Source organism: Vulpes vulpes, chromosome 5 (genome assembly GCF_048418805.1).
Source record: "Vulpes vulpes isolate BD-2025 chromosome 5, VulVul3, whole genome shotgun sequence".
NCBI lineage: Eukaryota > Metazoa > Chordata > Mammalia > Carnivora > Canidae > Vulpes > Vulpes vulpes.
In genome coordinates this window covers 120,357,700-120,377,058 of record NC_132784.1, presented here as the reverse complement: position 1 = coordinate 120,377,058, position 19,359 = coordinate 120,357,700, and the positions used below count along the sequence as shown (strand labels likewise).

Sequence of the window (19,359 nt, the reverse complement as noted above, 5' to 3'; positions counted from 1 at the left end):
CAACATTCTTGGACTGTGTCCAGAAAATAGTTTTTAGTCCTTGGAATACTTGGAGGACGCTGCTCCAAGCCTTCGGTATGCGGTTTGGGAAAACAGTAATATCCTCGGCCTTCTCTGTGAACAGGAGAGCACTGTGCAGCGAACAAAAGGAGCATCACAGAGCACAGGGAAAGGTGCTCAGAGAACACAGGCCCTCCAATCACATTTGTAGCTTTACCTGTGAACGGGAGGCACTGTGGAGGAGGAGAGTGGCTGCCTCTGTGCCACAATCCGGACACCTCAGGCCCCAGGAACCAAGAGAACAATTGTGTCCCTGCAGTCCCTGAGGACATGGGAGGTCATGAAGCAGAGCCAAGCTAGCAGGACTAGTAGAGTCACAGGAGGGTGACATTCTGTAGCAATTCAGATTCTACTCCCTGCTGCTGTTTGCTTGAATCACAAGCTCCGAACAAAAGAGAAGAGTGACCTTCAGGAATCTGGAAGGGGTGGCTGAGGTGTACGCAGGTTGTGAGTCCTGGGCTTCTTGCTGGAGAGCTGAGAGGAAGGCAGATGCTTGCAGGGACTGCATGGCTGCTGCCTGCACGCACCTCCACCCCCCTGCCACACTTACCACAAGGTAATTTGCCTCATCAGTTTTTCGGTCAATGTCCCCAAATGCAACGCCAGCTCTCATGCTAAAGCGTCAAAGCCAAAATGAAGTTTAATAGGCAGGCCAGACTGCTTTAGGAGTCAAAATTGCAGTGTGGAGGTTACAAAGGGAAGGTTTTACTCCAGTTCTGATGAGTTGTAATTTCTTTCATGCAAACAGCTAACCAGCAAGCACAGAGACAGTTTCAGGGTTTTGGTATTTTAGGTTATTCTGAGTTCCTATTTCTGTCTAATGCATTCGAGAATGGTAGCGTACCAGTTTTTATTCTCTCTGGATTCTGCTGTTTATGCTCTCTGGAATATATCCATTGAAATATATAAAGGAAGTGATTTAAATGATTCATAACATTTTCCGGGAAATATTTGCTCCTGGAAGTTTTATCAGATATATTTCTATATACACACAGTGTGTGTGTGTTCAATGTTTTTGTTGTTTGTTTTTTCGTACAGTTATATGAGGCTTTACTCAAACTGAAAAATAAATCTAGAGTAAAATGTTCCCCCTTTGAATCCTGTGGATTCCTAGAAATCAAGGATATATCTCAAGTTCTTCCAAGGAGTTCATTTTGAAAAGTAGCACTCTAAACCAAACTCGGTCTCTCTGAAGACAGAAGACTTGTCCAAGAGCAAACCTTTCCCTTCAGCCCCCTGAGAACCAACTTTGATGATGATGGTGATGGTCTGATATCACTCTAGGATCGATGATAGACTGTTTTATATTCCTTAGAACTTCTAGCAGAGGCTGCTGTGTCACACAAATGTAGGGTTTGTGCCAAGTAATTCTTCACAGTGGCAAACTCCTCCGCTTCAAACAAACAGAAAAAGAAAGGTATCCGGATTGTATGTTTTCCTGGGTGGTGATTTTTTTTCAAATAAATTATTGTTGTACAAGTTGTATCTTAGAAGCTTTCTCTCATCTTTAAAAAAGAAACCTCATTAGGTATGCTTCTCTGTCCCTGGAAAAGTGTGAGCATGTGCGTGGGCGTATGTGTGTACGCGCGTGTGCACAGGTGCACACATGTACGTACATTTACCTCTTACGGGAATCTGATGTCCAAGTGTTGTGTATCTTTCAACTTAAGGTGACAGACTGTCAGATGGGATGGATGTCCATATAATCAAGTTTTTAATTGTCTCTAGTATATCTATTAAATGGAACAAAACCACTTTGATCCTCATTGTCCTGCTGATTTCTTTGTATAATTTTTTTTGTTGTTATACATTTGCCACACCCTTCAATTTTTCATTGGTGCTTAAACAGTAGAAAACCTTTTTAAAGCACATCATTTTGATCAAGCCATGAGCTAGTGTGAGTGTAAACTGATTTCTCTAGCCCTTCTCAAAATCATTTTATTACATTTTTAAGACCCCACTTCAGGGACTGTCTTTATTCAGATTACATTCCTTCACAATAAAATTTGTTGCACTCTCAATTCAGTCATTTTTGTACATTTCTGTCCTGTGAAATTTCAAATCAATTGGTTGTGTATATCTTTTTCTCAACCTTTTCTAATTTGGCATTTGTTAACTAAATGCTTGTTTTCCTTATTGATTACTGTGCTTTTTTTTTTTTTTTCCTATTTCGCCATGCTATCTTTCAGACCTAGTTATCCTTTTACCTGATTCTTTCTGTTTCCCCCCCTAATAATTTTCAATTTGGTGTATGAGCACAAATTATTCTGACAACTATGCTGATTATAACTTTTCCTATGTTTCCTAGTATCATTTAAATGTTGACTTACTTTCTTTCACCTTACAGAGTTGAGTCAGCTTTGCAAACTGTTCAAGTAAAGATTAGGTCTGTCAACATTTTTTAGATGGCCCGTGAAATTTACATATTGATTTGGCCCCGCCCACAGGAGCACTAGCCACATAAACAGAGGTGTCCCTCTTTAATCTCTCTTTTACACACAGCTCCTACCATGGCTTCTATTAAACGCATGGGTAAGTTTATTTTCTGATTTTAATGCAGCATCTTTGCTTTTATCCCATCTTTCTGTTCATTAGATCACATGGTTTAAACCTAAACTTTAATTACTCTGATACTCCGCAGTTTACCTTCAATGATGTCGTTGAAATTCTCCCTTTCAGGCCATCTTAGAAGCCTCTGTTTTAGTCTCTAAAGCTTTCCCTGGCATTACATTATGCTGTTAAGTCTTAATTATATGCGTATATGTTTATTTTTATGCCTGTATGTGATGTCCTTCCTCAGCATAGAAAGTAGGTGAAACATGCCATTGGTTTAATGCTTTCACAAATAAGCAAGGTAGCAGTTGAAAATATTAGATGTATGTTTATATATGTCCACACACGCACATAATTATGTGTGTATATACGTGTGCATAAATACGTATGCATATGTGTGTATATAAATCTCTATGGTTATCCCCAAAGATTAAAGTGATGAAACGAATTTTACTTATGTTTGGATGCTGTTAACTAATGTTCTGCGATAGTTTACAGGCCTTTAGAAGGATTTTATTCAATTTCAACATAATTCTGTTAGCTACCACTTACAGACTATGTTCACTGTTCATTCTTTGTTATGGTTAGATATCCTTTTCCTCTCAATGTAACATCAGGTTATTTAAAATTGTTATTCAATTTGAACAGATGTGTCAAAGAATATGCAAGATCAGGTATTGGTCAAGAACTTTTTAGTCCTTTTTTTCTTTTAGAAAAAAAGTATTGGATCTTCATCCAGTCTGTCTGGGTTTTAATCCTTGCGTTGGCACATACTATGTTTGTGACCTCAGCTAGTTGTCTCAAGAGCCCAGGGAGGTGGTATGACAGGCCAATGAGGTAACACAGGTGAAATACTTAGTTCAACAAGCCTCCAGTGTGTGGTAGCTCTCATATTACATCATCATCATGATTAATAGGTCATTGCTTACCCATACAATCCACAATTGCCATGCATATTATACTAAGATTCTTCTTTTCAGTTCCTGAACTATAAAAAATATTAAAAGAAAAACTCCATCTCTAGTAGAAGCTGCATAGATTTACATTAGGTATAAACCTAATATCTGATTTGATCTTTCAGCCTGAGGGTGTAGGTGGGTCCTGTATGATAATCCTCTTTGGCAAGAAAGGAAATCAGAAATACAATGACTATGTGTTACTGAGTCCACAAATCTTGTTATTTTTAATAAGGAGTGATCAGAACTCAGGCCATGTGACCCTTCTTTTAGAGTCCTTACAATGCATCTATCATCTGGTTCTCAAATATGTTGCAATATTTGTTACTGAACTTACTTTACTCTTCCTCTTTTACTTCCTAAGTGTTAAGTTCCGGGAACCAGCTTATCTGAAAATACTGTTACAAAGGATTTTTTAAACCATACAAATGCTAAGAGAAGTTTTATTATTTTTAATATTTTCATGAGAAGAGGCTTTCAAAGCACAACACAATATTTAAAAGGAAATTACTTTGAAAGTTAATGGCATAAAAATTCTAAATTTTAGTAGTATAAAATTATAATAAAAATAAAGTTTAAAATATTCAAAAAAATTTTTTAATTGTCCAATATCAGAAGACTGGCCAGTTCCTTACTAACCAAGAAGGAAAGGACAAACTCATAGGAAAAAAATGAAGAAGAATATAATCACAAATATTTTTAAAATTTATTTATTTGAGAGACAGCATGTGCGTGGGTGAGCACAGGGAGGGCAGAGGGACAGGGAGAGAGCGATTCCCAAGTAGACTCCCAACTGAGCATGGACACCTCCCTCCCCAGGGCTCAATCTCTTGACCCTAAGGGATTAGGACTGAGCTGAAACCAAGAGTAGGACTCTCAAGTGACTGAGCCACCCAGGTACCCCTCACAAATATTTGAAAATAGAAATGGCTAACATACTTAAAATAAGGTAAACTTCATATATTTGAATATTTACCAATAAAAAAGTATCTGTTAAAAACTCAAAGTTTGGGATGCCTGGGTGGCTCAGTGGTTGAGTGTCTGCCTTCAGCTCAGGTCGTGATCCTGGAGTGCTGGGATCGAGTCTCACATTGGGCTCCCTGCATAGAGCCTGCTTCTCCCTCTGCCTGTGTCTCTGCCTCTTTCTCTGTGTCTCTCATGAATAAATACAATTCTTTAAAAAAAATTTTTTTTTAAAACCTCAGAGTTCAGTATAAATCAGTATGAGTGTGTGTGCAGATAGGCAGCTTCACATGATGTTGTGTAGATGTATAAACAGAAATTTGGTAAAACTCCACCCCTCCCTGCAGCCCGCCCCCCCCCCCCCCAACAAAACCCCACAAACAACCATACACATGTTTGACCCAGAAATTTCACTCACTGCTATTTACTGGTGTCCTAGAACAGGTAAACAAAATTACTATACAGGCAATGATATTGTAATAGCCTTGTATGGTGACAGATGAGAGCGACACTTGTGAGCATAGCATAACGTACAGAGAAGTTGAATCACCATGTTGTACACCTGAAACTAACATCGTGTGTCAACTATATTCAAAAAATTTTTTAAACTGTGTATGAATGCTTAATATTTTTTGTAAGATCAAAGAACTGCAAATAAAAAAAAGTGTCCATTAAATAGGAGATCTGTTATTTACAAGACAATACATCATTTACTATGGAATATTTTTTAATAATGGAAAAAAGAGCATCAACTCTATCCAAAATATGGTATCTCCAAGGCACATAATTTGAGAAGAGTCAAGTTGCAGAAAGTATGATTTGGTATATGTATTATTCCATACACATATGTATGTAAATTTAAAATTTGTAAAGCTATAGGAGGTTGAGAACATACCTGAAATGGGAATTGAAATAAACTCATCATTTTATACCTTTTATAATTTTCAATATTATTTGTATTACTATAATAAATTCCTTAAAATAAATATTTGCTTGGTAGCCAATGATCACCATAGGAAGTATTGATTAAACACTATGTCAGGCTCTGTGCTAAATTCTTTATATTATCACTGTCCATCTTTACAACAATTCTGAAAAGCCAATATTTCTACTATAACCAAGAGAAGTGAAGTAGTTAGCAACAAGTCACATACTTTAGGAAGTGATGAACTCCAAAATCAAACTCTGGTCCATTGACTTTCAAAGCAGATGCTCTTCATCCCAAACAATCCATTGAATAAATGTGGTACAGACACCATAGTAACTTCTGATTTCTGGCCATCCTTACTCCTTTATTTTTTATTTTTATTTTTTATTTTTTTTGAGGGCGAAAGGGGAGGGGCAGAAGGAGAGAAAATCTTAAACTGGCTCCACGCCCAGTACAGAGTCTGATGCAGGGCTCGATTTCACGATCCTGAGATCATGACCTAAGCTGAAATCAAGAATCAAACACTTAACCAACGGAGCCACCCAGGTGCCCTCAGTTCTCACTCCTTTTAAAATATTATTACGGTTATGACAATTGTTGTATGTGATCATTTATTTAACTGGTTACCAGCAGTGAGCCTAGTCTTCACTCGGGATTCAGCAGTGAACTGACTGCACAAATGTCCCCCTCCTCATGGAGCCAATATTCCAGCAGGTGCAAAATCAGGGCCAAAAAAATAAGCCAGATCAATGTCTGATGGTGCCATGTAATCTCAAGAAAATACAACATAAAGGAAAAAAAGAGTAGGGGCCTGATGGAAAGGATTTGAGTTTGAGCGCCTAGTAATCAGGCCCCTGTCAAAGCGAGTTGTGTTGACACAACTCTCTCATTTAGTTATTACCATCCTCTTACTTAGTTTCATCCATTTTCTGATTAAGAGAATAAGAGTAAGTAATCCTTTAACTACCAACCCCCCCTTGATACAACCAGTGCCCAGTAATATCAGAATTCACTTGTCTGATTCCAAACTCTGTTGTCTCTGACAAAAAAAAAAAAAAAAAAATCCCAAAGAATGATGCCTAAGCTGACTTTACTTTGCTGAAAGTTTTATCCTTCATTATACTAGATTCATCTAGTGCTATAGTGGATTTACATAAGGCAAGGTGTACTCTCACATAAAATATATCCCTTCAAAATACTGCGGGTACATATTCTTTTCCCAAAAGGAAAGCCTCAACTTTCTTTATGTGGAAATGGGTGCAGCACTTTTCTGCCTTATAGTTCAAGGTATATATGTTGCTCCAAATCTAAATATTTGGTTACGGATTTTATTTAGCTGTGCCCTTTCTGGGCCTTAGCACACAAGACTCAGAAAGCTACTCAGGAACTGCTGTCCATGGGATTGAACACAGCTGCCTCTGGGAATGTAAATTTGATTCTTTGGACTGCTTGGGAGTGTGTGACATTTTCTTCTCCAGAGACAGCCAGAGGGTTTGGATGGCATTAGGCTACTGATGAGTGATCCAAGTAAGTTCAGTGTCAGCTTAAAGCATCTATTTTGCTTGTCTTTTTTCCAAAGTATCTTTCTCAAACAGTGTTTATGCTTTCCTCATAATTTAACTATGCTTTCAATATGTTTAAAATTTGCTCTTTAAAATAGGTACTATCTCAACTCCTGTGTCGGTGAGCTATTTCTGTATTGTCATGCGGGGGGCGGGGGAGATATGTGAGAATTAAAGTTGAGAAGAAATAGATCCAAGCAGCTAAAATACAATAAAACAGACATTCTTAATCAGAATATTTCTTAAAACAGCCCCTTATTACCTCTTCACTAATGCAGTCAAGATAAATGGTCACGGTTTAGAGGAATCCCCTTTTTAAGTTACCTGAAATTTCTAAGCTCTTCTTTGGAAACGAAAAGCATAAATCACAAGAAGATTGTACAAGTTCATTTCTCCTTTATCCTAGCTAAGTGGTCTAAAATTTGAAAAAAAAAAAAATCCCAGTATATCTCAAGTTTTAATACCTAAGCATTAATTTTGAAATACATGTGTCAGTAAAAATACCTTGGAAAAAGTAAACAATGCATGAGGGGAAAAGAGTATTTCAGATTCCTTTCCAGTTGTACTGTAATATTAACAACTAAAAAGATTCACCGCGCTCTCAGGAGGAATTAACACAGGCAGTCCAATGAAGAGGACTTATTTAAATATGATCTAATGAACTAAATATATTTCTGCCTGTTATTGTTAGCTTGCTTTATTTCAAGGTTGTCTTAGAGGCATCTATTCAGCTGGCCTGTCTGGCAGATGACAGTTTAACATTGTAAAGATCTTGATCTGCCTTCCATGATTTTGAGAATTTCTCTGTAAGATGACCTCCACCCCACCCCCGCCCGCCAAGACCTTCTATTTTTATGGGATTTTTAAAAGAATGCCTTTCTTTTGAAGTACCTGGAGTAAATACCTTTTTACGTGAAAAGGTCATCTTAAATGTAATTCTATTTCAATGTTATTTAATAGTTATATTTTGGCAGAAGAAATTGAAGGGAAATTTACTTTTTTTGTTTTCATAGCAGTATTTTGCTGTGCTCATGAAACTCCTGGAAAATTAACAGAAAGTAATAAACAGTTAAGAATTTGCAGTTAGAACAATATGCTATTTCCTTTTCTAAAGTCCGTTTGTCATCCTTGTTGATTGACAGTGTCTCCAATTGTTTTCAAAATCTTTAGTCTTCGTATACTTCAGATCAAAACTGTATAGAGAAGTGCATTTTATTGAAACCTCATGGAATTTTGCAAGCTAAATTACGACAAGGAAGTGAGACTGCTAATTCTTCCCAATTTACACTTTCCACCCCCAGACCCTGTTCATCGTCTGGAATAACAGTTATGCAGGAAAATAGAATATATTAGAGGCAGATCGGCAAGCCAGTGCCTTTTGTTTCTCTGCCCTTTGACTTACTTGGATGGGAAAATGGCCAAAAAAAAAAAAAAAAAAAAAAAAAAGCCTGCTGAGTGTCTCAGATATAGGTAATGGGTCCTCACCAGACCATAAAAATAGACTTGTAAGAGCCATACCAGTAGTGTGATGTGGGTGGGTTTCTTCTTCTTCTTCTTTTTTTTTTTTTTCCTAATTCTCTGACAACAAACCACTTACTGGGATTTGATAACGTCCTTTTTTTTTTTTTTTTTTTTTTTTAAAGCGTATTTAAACTCACACACTTTATGTAATGAGGATTTTAGTGTAGGGTTTTTCTGAAGAATACCATTTGGTCCTACCAAGAACTGGCTGTTCAAATGTTTGAGCTTTTGATTGAAAAATCTTTCTTAGTTTTTTCAAAGGTAAGTCATATGATTTGTTTTTAACAAAAAAGATTTCTGTCTCCTAAATGATAGGAGATTACTCTGTAAACACTCTTTAAGAAGTTGTAGAACTTCAACAAAAAGCTGTAACTGTTTTTCAAAGTCAATTAGGCTTTATTTAAAAATTAGGTTTGTGTTGTTTTCCAGTTGCCAGTCTTTCTACATTTTATGTTTAAAAAATATTAAAACCTTGTCCAATGGCCAGTGGCATTTTATGTTTTGATGTTTAAAGTCTTACATCTGTCTGTAAACATTTATTTGTAGATATTTAAAATGATTTATAATCCACTTTGATTATTGTAAAACTTTCATGGTACAGCTAGGCTGTTTATACCTGAATTTTACTTTAAATTAGGAATAAAAATTCACCATAAGATTAAAATAATGCATTGGTTCTTTTAAGTGACTTGCCACTCATGTCAAAATACTTTCCAGTTTGTAGTTAACTACTTCTTACTCGACAGAGTCACTGATGTGTTTCATTTTCTATCTAAATTGCATTGATTTTTGGTGAACCCGACTTTGTCACTATGGTTAAATGCAATGTGTATTTTGGATATGTTCTTGGTAGGCATTTTTCCCCCGCTAATGAGCAAAGATACCATAATTGCTACTTGGAATGTAAATTATATTCCAGACAATGATTCTAGATTTAATTAATTAGTGTAAATTATATAAAATGTGGCAGGAGAATAAAATCAAAATTAATATTTTTGGCCATGTAGGAAGCTTATTACAAATATCAGCAGATTATTTCCTTCAATGGTGACACCAAATTTAAATAAAGGATGAATCGTTCTAGGATAATTAAAGTTTTCAACTTAACTACAGTAAGTTAATTCATACTGGAAATGGTATAAACTCTCTGCACTAAATCTCACACAGTTTTGGGAATTATCAGGAAACGTGGTGAAATACATTTTAAAAATGTTTGCATGCATTTTTCAGTCTTCTATATGGTTTTAATATAGTACTACCTTCTGAAACGAAAAGAAACATTACTTCCAATATTGGTTCAGAAAATAAAATGAAATTTTAAAAGGGTTTTTGTTATGTAGAGTCTAGTGGTCCATTGGATTTTATGAGAGAAAAATATGTAGAAAATTTTTATTTACCAGCATCATTATTACACCAGAACAATGAATCTAATCCACCATCATCAGATAACAGGTTAGCCTGGGAGGAACATCATCCTTACAATTGGAGAGTACTTGCACAGGATGTACTGGAAAGTTTGGAATTTATAGTTGCCTCCCTTATTTTTTTATGAAAATGTTTGGCCACGTTTACTCAGACACTTTTGAATCTTGTGGATTTTTTTGTTTCTGAAGGAACAAATCTGTAGCTATCTTTTGATTTAATCGCAAGATGTTTTAGGTCACTGGCCCAAGTTATGGATCAAACTTTTAAGTCGCATCTCCTAAGCTAGCAGCTGCCTTTAAAGTTGCATGATATTCTAAGTTCCTATATATAAAAAAAAAAAATCATTTCATCAGATTTTATTGTCATCGAAGCGTTTTTTCAAATAATCATTCCTACTTGTTGTAAACTATGTACATTTATTGAAGAATTTAGCCAATATGAAATAACATTTTACTGTTTAACTGTACAGTTGTTCAAAATAATATTTCATGATAACATGTTAAAATACCATTTGCTATGATAGGAATTTTTATATATAACCTCATTTACTTTGTTTGACATTTACAACCTTATTTGATTAGTGATATAGCCATTTTAGAGAAAATTTAGCCACAAAGAAATTATCCTATCAAGACCCAAATTAAACCTAAATCATTTGACTTCAAAGTCCAGAATCTGAACCATCACAAACCACATGGCATTATATTGTTTGTAATACAATTTGAGAGAGGAAAAATATAACATTCCTTCTGAAGTTCAAAGATCAAGAAAAGCTCTAGACAATCCTATTTAAACTGACATGACTCTAAGAGAATCATTTCAAACTTCTAGTAATCCCTATAATCAAGTACTCCAAAAGATAGGCTTATTTCTAGAAGGATCCTTGGTATGACATATGAAGTCCAATGTACTTATTGTTTTAAAACTGCCACCAAAACGAGTTTTAAATTGTAATATTTGAAAAGTATAATTAATGATATGTATCATTTCATATTATAGATGTTTATACATTTTTTCCTATTACATATTTTTATGTCCACATAATCTTTTTAAAGGTTTATTTATTTATAATAATATATTATGGGGAGGGCAGAAGGGGAAGAACAGAGAGAATCCCAAGCAGACTCCCCACTGAGCATAGAACCTGATGTGGGCCTTGATCCCACAACCCTGAGATCATGACCTGAGCTGAAACCAAGAGTTGGACATGGAATCGACTGAGCCACCCAAGTGCCCCTACCTCCACATATTCTAATAGGATAGAAATGTACATACGAAAAGGATTGTGGTAACTTCAATAAGAAAAGATGTTGGAGAACTTCTCATCTAGTTATGTAAGTATTTTCTGCAGAGCTCTACAGTTCTGTGCGGATGACTCAGAGCCCAAGTGAAGTATGACAGGAAGGGGAAAGGGCCACAGTTCTTGCCCCCTTTTACCAGAATAGCTTTTCTTTTAGCTATGTTTGTATAGTGGAATTGCATGTAAAGAATTCTATCTCTAAATAGAAGTTTATAAAGTACTGATCTAATAACCTTCTGTTTCCACATGATGAAGCATAAACAGATTTAAACTATTGATTTACACCCATTGCAACTAACTTGGATTTGATTCTGCATCATACTCATGTCTCAGAAATCATGGCATGCAAACACATGCAGGCATAGTGTAGGGTAAGAGTGTCAAAAGGAATTTAATTTTAAAAGCTTTCATTGTTCATATCCAATCTGTTGAATTAATCACTCCCCCCTCAAGTCTCCAAAAATGGGTTTTATGGGCAGATACTCTATTTATTAGGTGAGGAAGGCTGTGTATCAAAAGAACTGTGTGTGTGTGTGTGTGTGTGTGTGTGTGTGTGTGTCTGAAAGCAGAAGTGTGTGGTCTGGTTTTCTATTCTAAGGAAATGTGCAAAGAAGGTTTATGATAGAATAGGAAATCTGAGATACTCACTCATGAGTAAGAAAATGTCATGCAGGTCCTGGCATTCTTTTACAGTACAAATACTCTTGTAATCTGAAGCTTTTTCAAGTTTTGCAGTTCACATCCCAAGAAATTTTACCTCTAGGCCATGCCTTCTCCGGGTGGAGTTTCGCAAGGAACACAGCTTTATCCACACATGGGAAGAATTATAGATCCTCTGGGAAGTTTTCTGATTTTCTGACCTATTTATTGGAGAGGCTTCCTATAGCTCAGTCTCTCAAGTTTCTATCATCAGGCTTCCAACATAGTGAAAAGGTGTAATGCTTGTTAAGGTCATTCTGGAAACCCTTAATTGGTTTACCAAGAAAATAAAAAGAAAAATTGTATTCTTCTTCCTTCTTTCAAAGATAACCCAAGGGAATAAGATACACTTACAAATTCTACAAAAGGAATAGGATTTGTAATCTGTAGACTGATAGGATACAGCTGATCTCCCTATAGACTCAAGAAAGGTATGTGATATTTTTAAATACACCTTCTTTTCTTTATACGAGTCTCAACCATTAGTTTTCCTTCCTGAACTTGTGATTATTCTTTGCTTTCTAAATTTGTGTACTTCAAGCAAGAAGTAAATTATTGCAGATATCAACGTCTCATCTATTCTAATGATGGAGAAATAATAATAAATAATAAAATATATTCCAAAGTTAGCAAGTGAAATCAATTACTACTTTAATATGTAAGGAACTATGTTATGAAGAAAACCAAGTGTGCTAGACACAAATTTTACATGCCCGAGCTAAATGTGAGAGAAGAGTGGGGACAAACTATGCCTTTTTTTTTTTTCCTGAAGATAAACATGGGTGGAAAAACTGTTGAATAGAATGCTATAACTTGGACTTTTCTCTTATGTACTCAGTGTGTGTCTAACACAATGTGTTTGCCCTCCTTTGCCTCAGGTGAATAAAACTAATTTTAATTTTATAATAGGAAACATAAGGTTAAAGTATGAGTGGAATAACAATACCTATTATGGTGTCAAGGCACTAAAGGAAAATAAATGAACCCAAGTAATGTCAAATATCTTGCCTATTATTTGGGGGAAAATGTTGGAAACTTACAACATTTTTTTGAAATGTTTGTTTTGAAATGTTTGAGAAAAAAAAGTGCATAAACTCAGTCTGTCTTAAAAGTATTGGTATGTGTGTGAAGTAATGTTAGATTATTACTTGCAGCTATATCACCCAGACCAGTGTTATCCCAATAACTGTCTAACCATGAGGTTCAACCAGATAAATTACTTGGCCCTTGTGTTTTCTGATGAACTTAACTCAACAGCAGTGGAATAGATGTACTATCTCACTTCAGTTTTAAATTTACAGCAGACAGAGCCTAGGCAGGATCCAGGCATGCCCATTACTTGACATCTCTGGGGCTCTGGGTCCTTAGAAGTAATAATAATGAGTTTCCAGGTTTAGTGAGGGAAGCACTGGACAACATATGCTGTCTGGGGCTCTGTCCAGTGAGGGAGGCACTGGACAACATATGACGTCTCTGGGGCTCTGGGTCCTTAGAAGTAATAATAATGAGTTTCCAGGTTTAGTGAGGGAGGCACTGGACAACATATGCTGTCTGCTAGGTCTTCCAGTGGACATTCTTGGGACTCTCTGCCCTTTGCAGAAACTCTTCGCTGTAGTACATGGGCTGCTTGAATAAAAGAGAATAATTCTGTAAAACATCAGATTCATGACTAGGTTATGGCATAGAGTTTGGAGAAGGGCAAATCTGTGCACATATATCTATTTTAGCAACAATAGAATTGTCATTTTTTAATCCTTTTATGTCCATCCATCAGAGTTGCAAATGACATTATTAGTGAAGATGTTTAGTGACGTTTATACCAAACATAAAATAACTTTCCAAAAGGGATGACTTAATATTTGAGTTGTCCTGTTAAACAGATTCAGGATGTTATATAAAGAAATAAGTCAATCGGAGAAGGACAAGCAGTGTATGTTCTCATTCATTTGGGGAATATAAATAATAGTGAAAGGGAATATAAAGGAAGGGAGAAGAAATGTTGGGAAATACCAGGAAGGGAGACAGAACATAAAGACTCCTAACTCGGGGAAACGAACTAGGGGTGGTGGAAGGGGGGAGCAGGGCGGGTGTTGGAGGGGAATGGGTGACGGGCACTGAGGTGGACACTTGACGGGATGAGCACTGGGTGTTTTTCTGTATGTTGGTAAATTGAACACCAATAAAAATTAATTAAAAAAAAAAAAGAAAACTGCAATTTCACTCTGGGGACTTCCTATGCCAATTTTTAAATGGGTTTGCAGAGCCATTGATTTCTATAGAGATTCTCCTAGAGCTTCCTAAAAGTGGAAAGGAGATATCAGGTGGGAGTGGGGAGACCAAGCTGAGAACCAAGATGCCAGGGCACCCACGACCATTGTCCTCTATAGTCACTCTGCCCATTTGTCTTCCGTGTTAGAATCTCAAGAACCAGTTGAGCTACTTAAATTTAAAACTGCTGATCTCATCTTGGCATCTGATTTTACACATGAGGAAACTGAAGTATTGAGAGATTAGGTGGTTTGCTCGTAGTCACCTGGCAAGAGTCGCAAATCAGGTTTGGGCTTAATCTCCAGTCTACTAGTCTCAACTACACTAGGTTAGATCTCTGTATTGGGATTGCTACTTTAGGTACAACTTGCAAATGAGACCTGGAGGATGGTCTTTGAAATAAGCATCCAGTGAGGTGTTACTTAACAAGCTACCCTGACTGTGATTATTTGTTCGTAACAAGTACAGAACACACCAGGATGGGTAGCACGTTACACGATTTCAGAGGGCAGGGAAAGCTTTTCTTCACACTCCACTCCTAAGCAATTACTAAAAAGCCAACTCCAGTCCACAAGGAAAACTAACTCACTTGCTGAGGCTTATATATTTCCTTTTACATTGGAAAAAACATATGACACTAATTGTATTCAAGCTTCTTAGCCACCGGAACCTCCATGTGAATGAGCTCAGTGCATCATGATTTACAGCAGAAGAATCCAAGGTGTAAGGCATGGGGAAAGGAAGAGCACAAAGATTAGAAAAAGTAAAAGTAAATAAATAAAATTGCCATGGGAAAATTGTGTGACATTTCCGTCTCTCCATTTTGAGGAAAAGTCTAATTTTCCTTATTTTCTTAGCTATGCAAGTAATGTTCCTGAGAAACGAAACAGTTCCTCCAGTGGAAATAAGTGCTAATGACATTGTTAAAGGTGGCACTTCTGTTGCAACTAAGCTGGTGGAGGGAAAATCCGAGATCATTACAAAATATAATTTTTGTTATTGAGCTTACGGTGCTGACAAAAATATTTTGTGACTCTTTTTTTGTCTGTAGTCTCCATTCTTTTAGCACTTGTGTTTTCCATGGCTTTGGGCAACGAGGTAGGGAATATTTGTTTATAAGCTAAAAGCACATTTTGACTGTTTATCAATGTCAGATCAGCCCCACTTAAAAGAATATTGTTACAACCAAAGTACGAATGTGTTTCCAAATATGAGAAGGAATAAATTCTTAAATAGAATTACTCACTTCAGAAATCATTTTCTTTCAATCTTTGTGAAATAACCGCATAGTATATACAGGCACCAAAAATAAGATCCGCCAGGTGAAATACACACTGGCACAATTTAGTTGGTTTTAACACAATTAGGGTGAAGCAATTGCCCATGATGAAAAAATAAACAATACTGCAGTTGAATATGTAAAAAAAAAAAAAAATCTCTGAAGCTAGTAACAAAGCAATGCCTACCATTAAAATTAGACATCCTCTACATTATGTTATTTTCTTGATATTCTTCATACCTCTGGTCTAAAGAAAAGTCCATTGTTAACCACGAAATTGAAAGTAAGGTATACTTCTTTGAACTATTCAGTTCTCCACATTGTTTATATAAAAAAAAAAACAATTAGGCAAGAGCTCAGTATTCATGAAAATGAGATTTTCTTTTAGTAGTGATTTTAATTTTGGTGACATCAGACGCATTCTGGTATTAATTTCCTGACAATATATTTTCCCAAGTTAACCATGCATTTTTATTTTAACAGCTTACAAATGATTAGAAGAATTGGTTCTTTCTGAGACTCATCAGAACATTTCCTATAAAATCTGACCTTGCTACAGACTCGTGAATAAGGTACAGTAAAGACAACACCATGCTTGCTTGGCATTTGACAGAGAAGACCTCAGTCCGCATGAGAGCCACAGACAGGATGTGTGTGGCTGTGTGTGGGGAGAAGCCAGATGAAGGGCGAGGATGCATCTGGGTGTCCCGGGACAGTAGATAAGGGAGAAAGCACAGTAAGCATGTTCTCGGAGATAACATTTCAATACTCATCATGCAATAGAAGAAAATTTCAAAGATGAGAATTTTGAGGAAATACCCTACATGATAGTATCTTTTGTTTCTTCCACTGGTAGGTAGGTAAAAGCAAGAAAGGGGAGGGACTAACCTGGTGAGTCCATCTCATTAAACAAAAGGAAAAAGCATCTGTGTATTTGGAACTGGCAAAGGGATATTTCAGTTGCGTTTTCTTTGTACTTTGATCTTGTTGTACTGATATTTAAAGCTTCTGTTTTATGATCTCTTTCTCATGCTAGACCCAGACCTCTGGAAACCACCTCATCAGACCTGGGAGTCTGAGAGCAGCAGGTGCTGAACCTGAATTTTTTTCCCTGCATAAGAGAATGGGCTGTGACCGCAACTGTGGGCTCATCGCGGGCGCTGTCATCGGGGCAGTGCTCGCCCTGCTGGGGGGCATTCTGATGCCCGTCGGAGACATGCTGATTGAGAAGACAATCAAGAAGGTACGGGGTTCTAAAGGGTATTTCTTGGCCCTGCGCTGCAGTCTGCCTTCTGTCCCCATTGCACTGTGCACCACTACTATACTTCATGGTGCCTGGCAACTTCGTGTCTTTGACACAAGGGTGATTCTGAACCCTGGTGACTTCACATGACACAGGAATGTTCAGAGGATAACGTACATTTAACAAGAATGCACCATTGTCTTAAGAATGATATCCAAATTCTGATAAAAGCTGTTTAGAGGGATGCGGGTCAGTTAGTAGAAATCGTGGCTTTTTGTTATGTCTAAAGGCTATGTTGATAGCTTTTGAATGAGAAATAAGTAAGTGTGTTTTGTGATTAATTATAGAATTGTGTATTAATTATGTATAATTAATGTAATAATTATGTATTACGTATTAATTATAAAATTAGTTGTGCTTTGGTTAACAGAGAAAAGTTTTATATAGATAAGAATACATATATATACACACACACACACACACACACACACACTTAAAATTGATTGTATTTAATAATGAAGCAGGAGTCTTTGGCGAAACTGGTATTAACTTTTTCATTTGGTGAACTGCTGCTTTTTACAATACATGTGATAATGTATGATTGTCTTGTAAACATTTCCTACTTATAAAGCTTTATGCTGATTCTGCAAAAATACTTTCAGAAACGTTATGTAGGACACATGCCAGCATATATGCAATGGGTTGCCTGTAGTCTTAGCAAAAATTAATTTTTGATTCAATACGCAGGCTTTGCACAGCAAACTAGGATTCATCTCCCACCCTGGTTCTTTCTAATGAGCTTCACACTCACTGAACTATACTGAGAGAGAGGGAAGACCAGACTAAGAAGCAGATCTGCTGAAGTTCTTTTTTTTTTTTTTTTTTTTTTTTTAAGAATTTTTTTTTTATTTTTATTTTTTTTTTAATTTTTTATTTATTTATGATAGTCACAGAGAGAGAGAGAGGCAGAGACACAGGCAGAGGGAGAAGCAGGCTCCATGCACCGGGAGCCCGATGTGGGATTCGATCCCGGGTCTCCAGGATCGCGCCCTGGGCCAAAGGCAAGCGCCGAACCACTGCGCCACCCAGGGATCCCCATCTGCTGAAGTTCTAAACCAGCAGTGGCAAATTCAAATGGCTTCAGGGGTTTGGAGACAGGGTTAAAAAAAAAAAAAAAAAGTGAAGGTTCCAAGAACATTCCAAGAACAAAATAACATAAGAACACGATGATTGTGAACCTTGAGAGCGTGTGTCCTGCCCCAGGGCATGGAAGCTCAGTTTTCTACTACAATGCTGGCCAAATAAAACATAATCAGGGTGCTGGCCTGGGCTCTCAGCCTGCTTAGATATCAATGGCTCAAGTGAGTTAGTGAGCATAGTAGATCATGGAGAACAACAAGAAACAATCCATAAAATGGGCTAGACTGACCAATTTATATGGAAATTTCTGTTAGTGCCAAAGCCTTTACTTCTCTCATCCATTTATCCCTGTTGACCTCTTGCTCTTACTGTGAATTTAAATAAATACCATTTTATTTCACTGAGGGATTGACTTAATTGGCAAATTAATATGAAGCATTCATTTCAAATCTGGTTTTTCATGACAAGAGGGTACAATTTCCCGTTTTTTTTTCCTTAGCTACAAATGATAACGGTTTTAAAATTAATGAAATTGTCTCACTATAGCTGTTGGCTTAGTATAGAAGAGAGGACAGTAGGACATTAGATATAAGTATAGATACAGATATAGATCGGAGTGCTATATTTTCTCAATAATAATATTGGCATTTCTAGCTTTTCTATTGCTAACAGATTCCAAATCTTCAATGCCATGCATTTAACTTTAAAAATATATTGTAAATGGAATGTTACCCCCTTCCTTGGAATTCCCCATTTTCTTGCTATTATTTATGATCTAGTTTAATAGAGACAGGCAGATGTGGATGAGGTGAGGGCTTAGGTGAGCATGTGAGATGGAATTCCATCACATGGTCCTCTCCTATTCTGTAAACTATGCTTCTCTTCTAGGATCTTCTGTGGAGAGAGAACAGAATCCGTTTCTATGCTAACACACAGGCTAGAATGTAACATTTGGGAAAGTCTTCAGAATGGAAAGTCACAATAATCTCCTACTGCATAGCATTTTAAACTATTTTTTTTCTGACACATAACAGATGTCCAACAGCTAAATATTGATCATTTATATTTTTCTTTTTTCATTCAACAATAGTACAGATAGCCTCTCTATGCAGTGGTGTGTGAGGGGCTAACATCTATTTTAAGTGTTTAATATTTATCTCTTCATAATAGTTAATCAAAAGAAAATATGAGTTTTGAGATGTTAAAAATTTGTTTTTATAGAGTGACAGAGAGTAAAATAATTTTTTTTCCTCAACAAGTATAGGATTTAACTGGGGACAAGCATATCATACCAACATATAGGGAACTATAAGCCTAGTGCATACTATGGGAAAATGCTACTTAGAAAGAGTAATCTCTCAGAACATTCAATAGCTTCAGAAAGGTTAAACTGCTGATTTTGAGCAAGTATAGGATTTTGAAAGTCCAAAGAGGACTGCAATGAAGGCATCTGAGGTCTCAT

General features: G+C 36.5%; 1 protein-coding gene across 5 annotated transcripts in view; it reads left to right on the top strand.

Annotated features, from left to right (window-relative positions):
• CD36 (CD36 molecule (CD36 blood group)) overlaps window positions 1-19,359 on the top strand; it is a 76,288-nt gene that overhangs the window by 30,328 nt on the left and 26,601 nt on the right. The window contains exons 1-3 of one of the 5 annotated variants that reach the window (XM_072759824.1): window positions 457-616; window positions 15,998-16,086; window positions 16,551-16,757. In XM_072759824.1, coding sequence (XP_072615925.1) covers window positions 16,638-16,757 — 120 coding nt within the window. In that variant the 5' untranslated portion in view covers window positions 457-616; window positions 15,998-16,086; window positions 16,551-16,637. Of the gene's footprint in view, window positions 1-456; window positions 617-2,488; window positions 2,593-8,355; window positions 8,805-12,160; window positions 12,399-15,997; window positions 16,087-16,550; window positions 16,758-19,359 lie in introns of those variants that run through there. The other 4 variants (XM_026006110.2, XM_026006111.2, XM_072759823.1 and 1 more) reach the window with 4 other exon arrangements.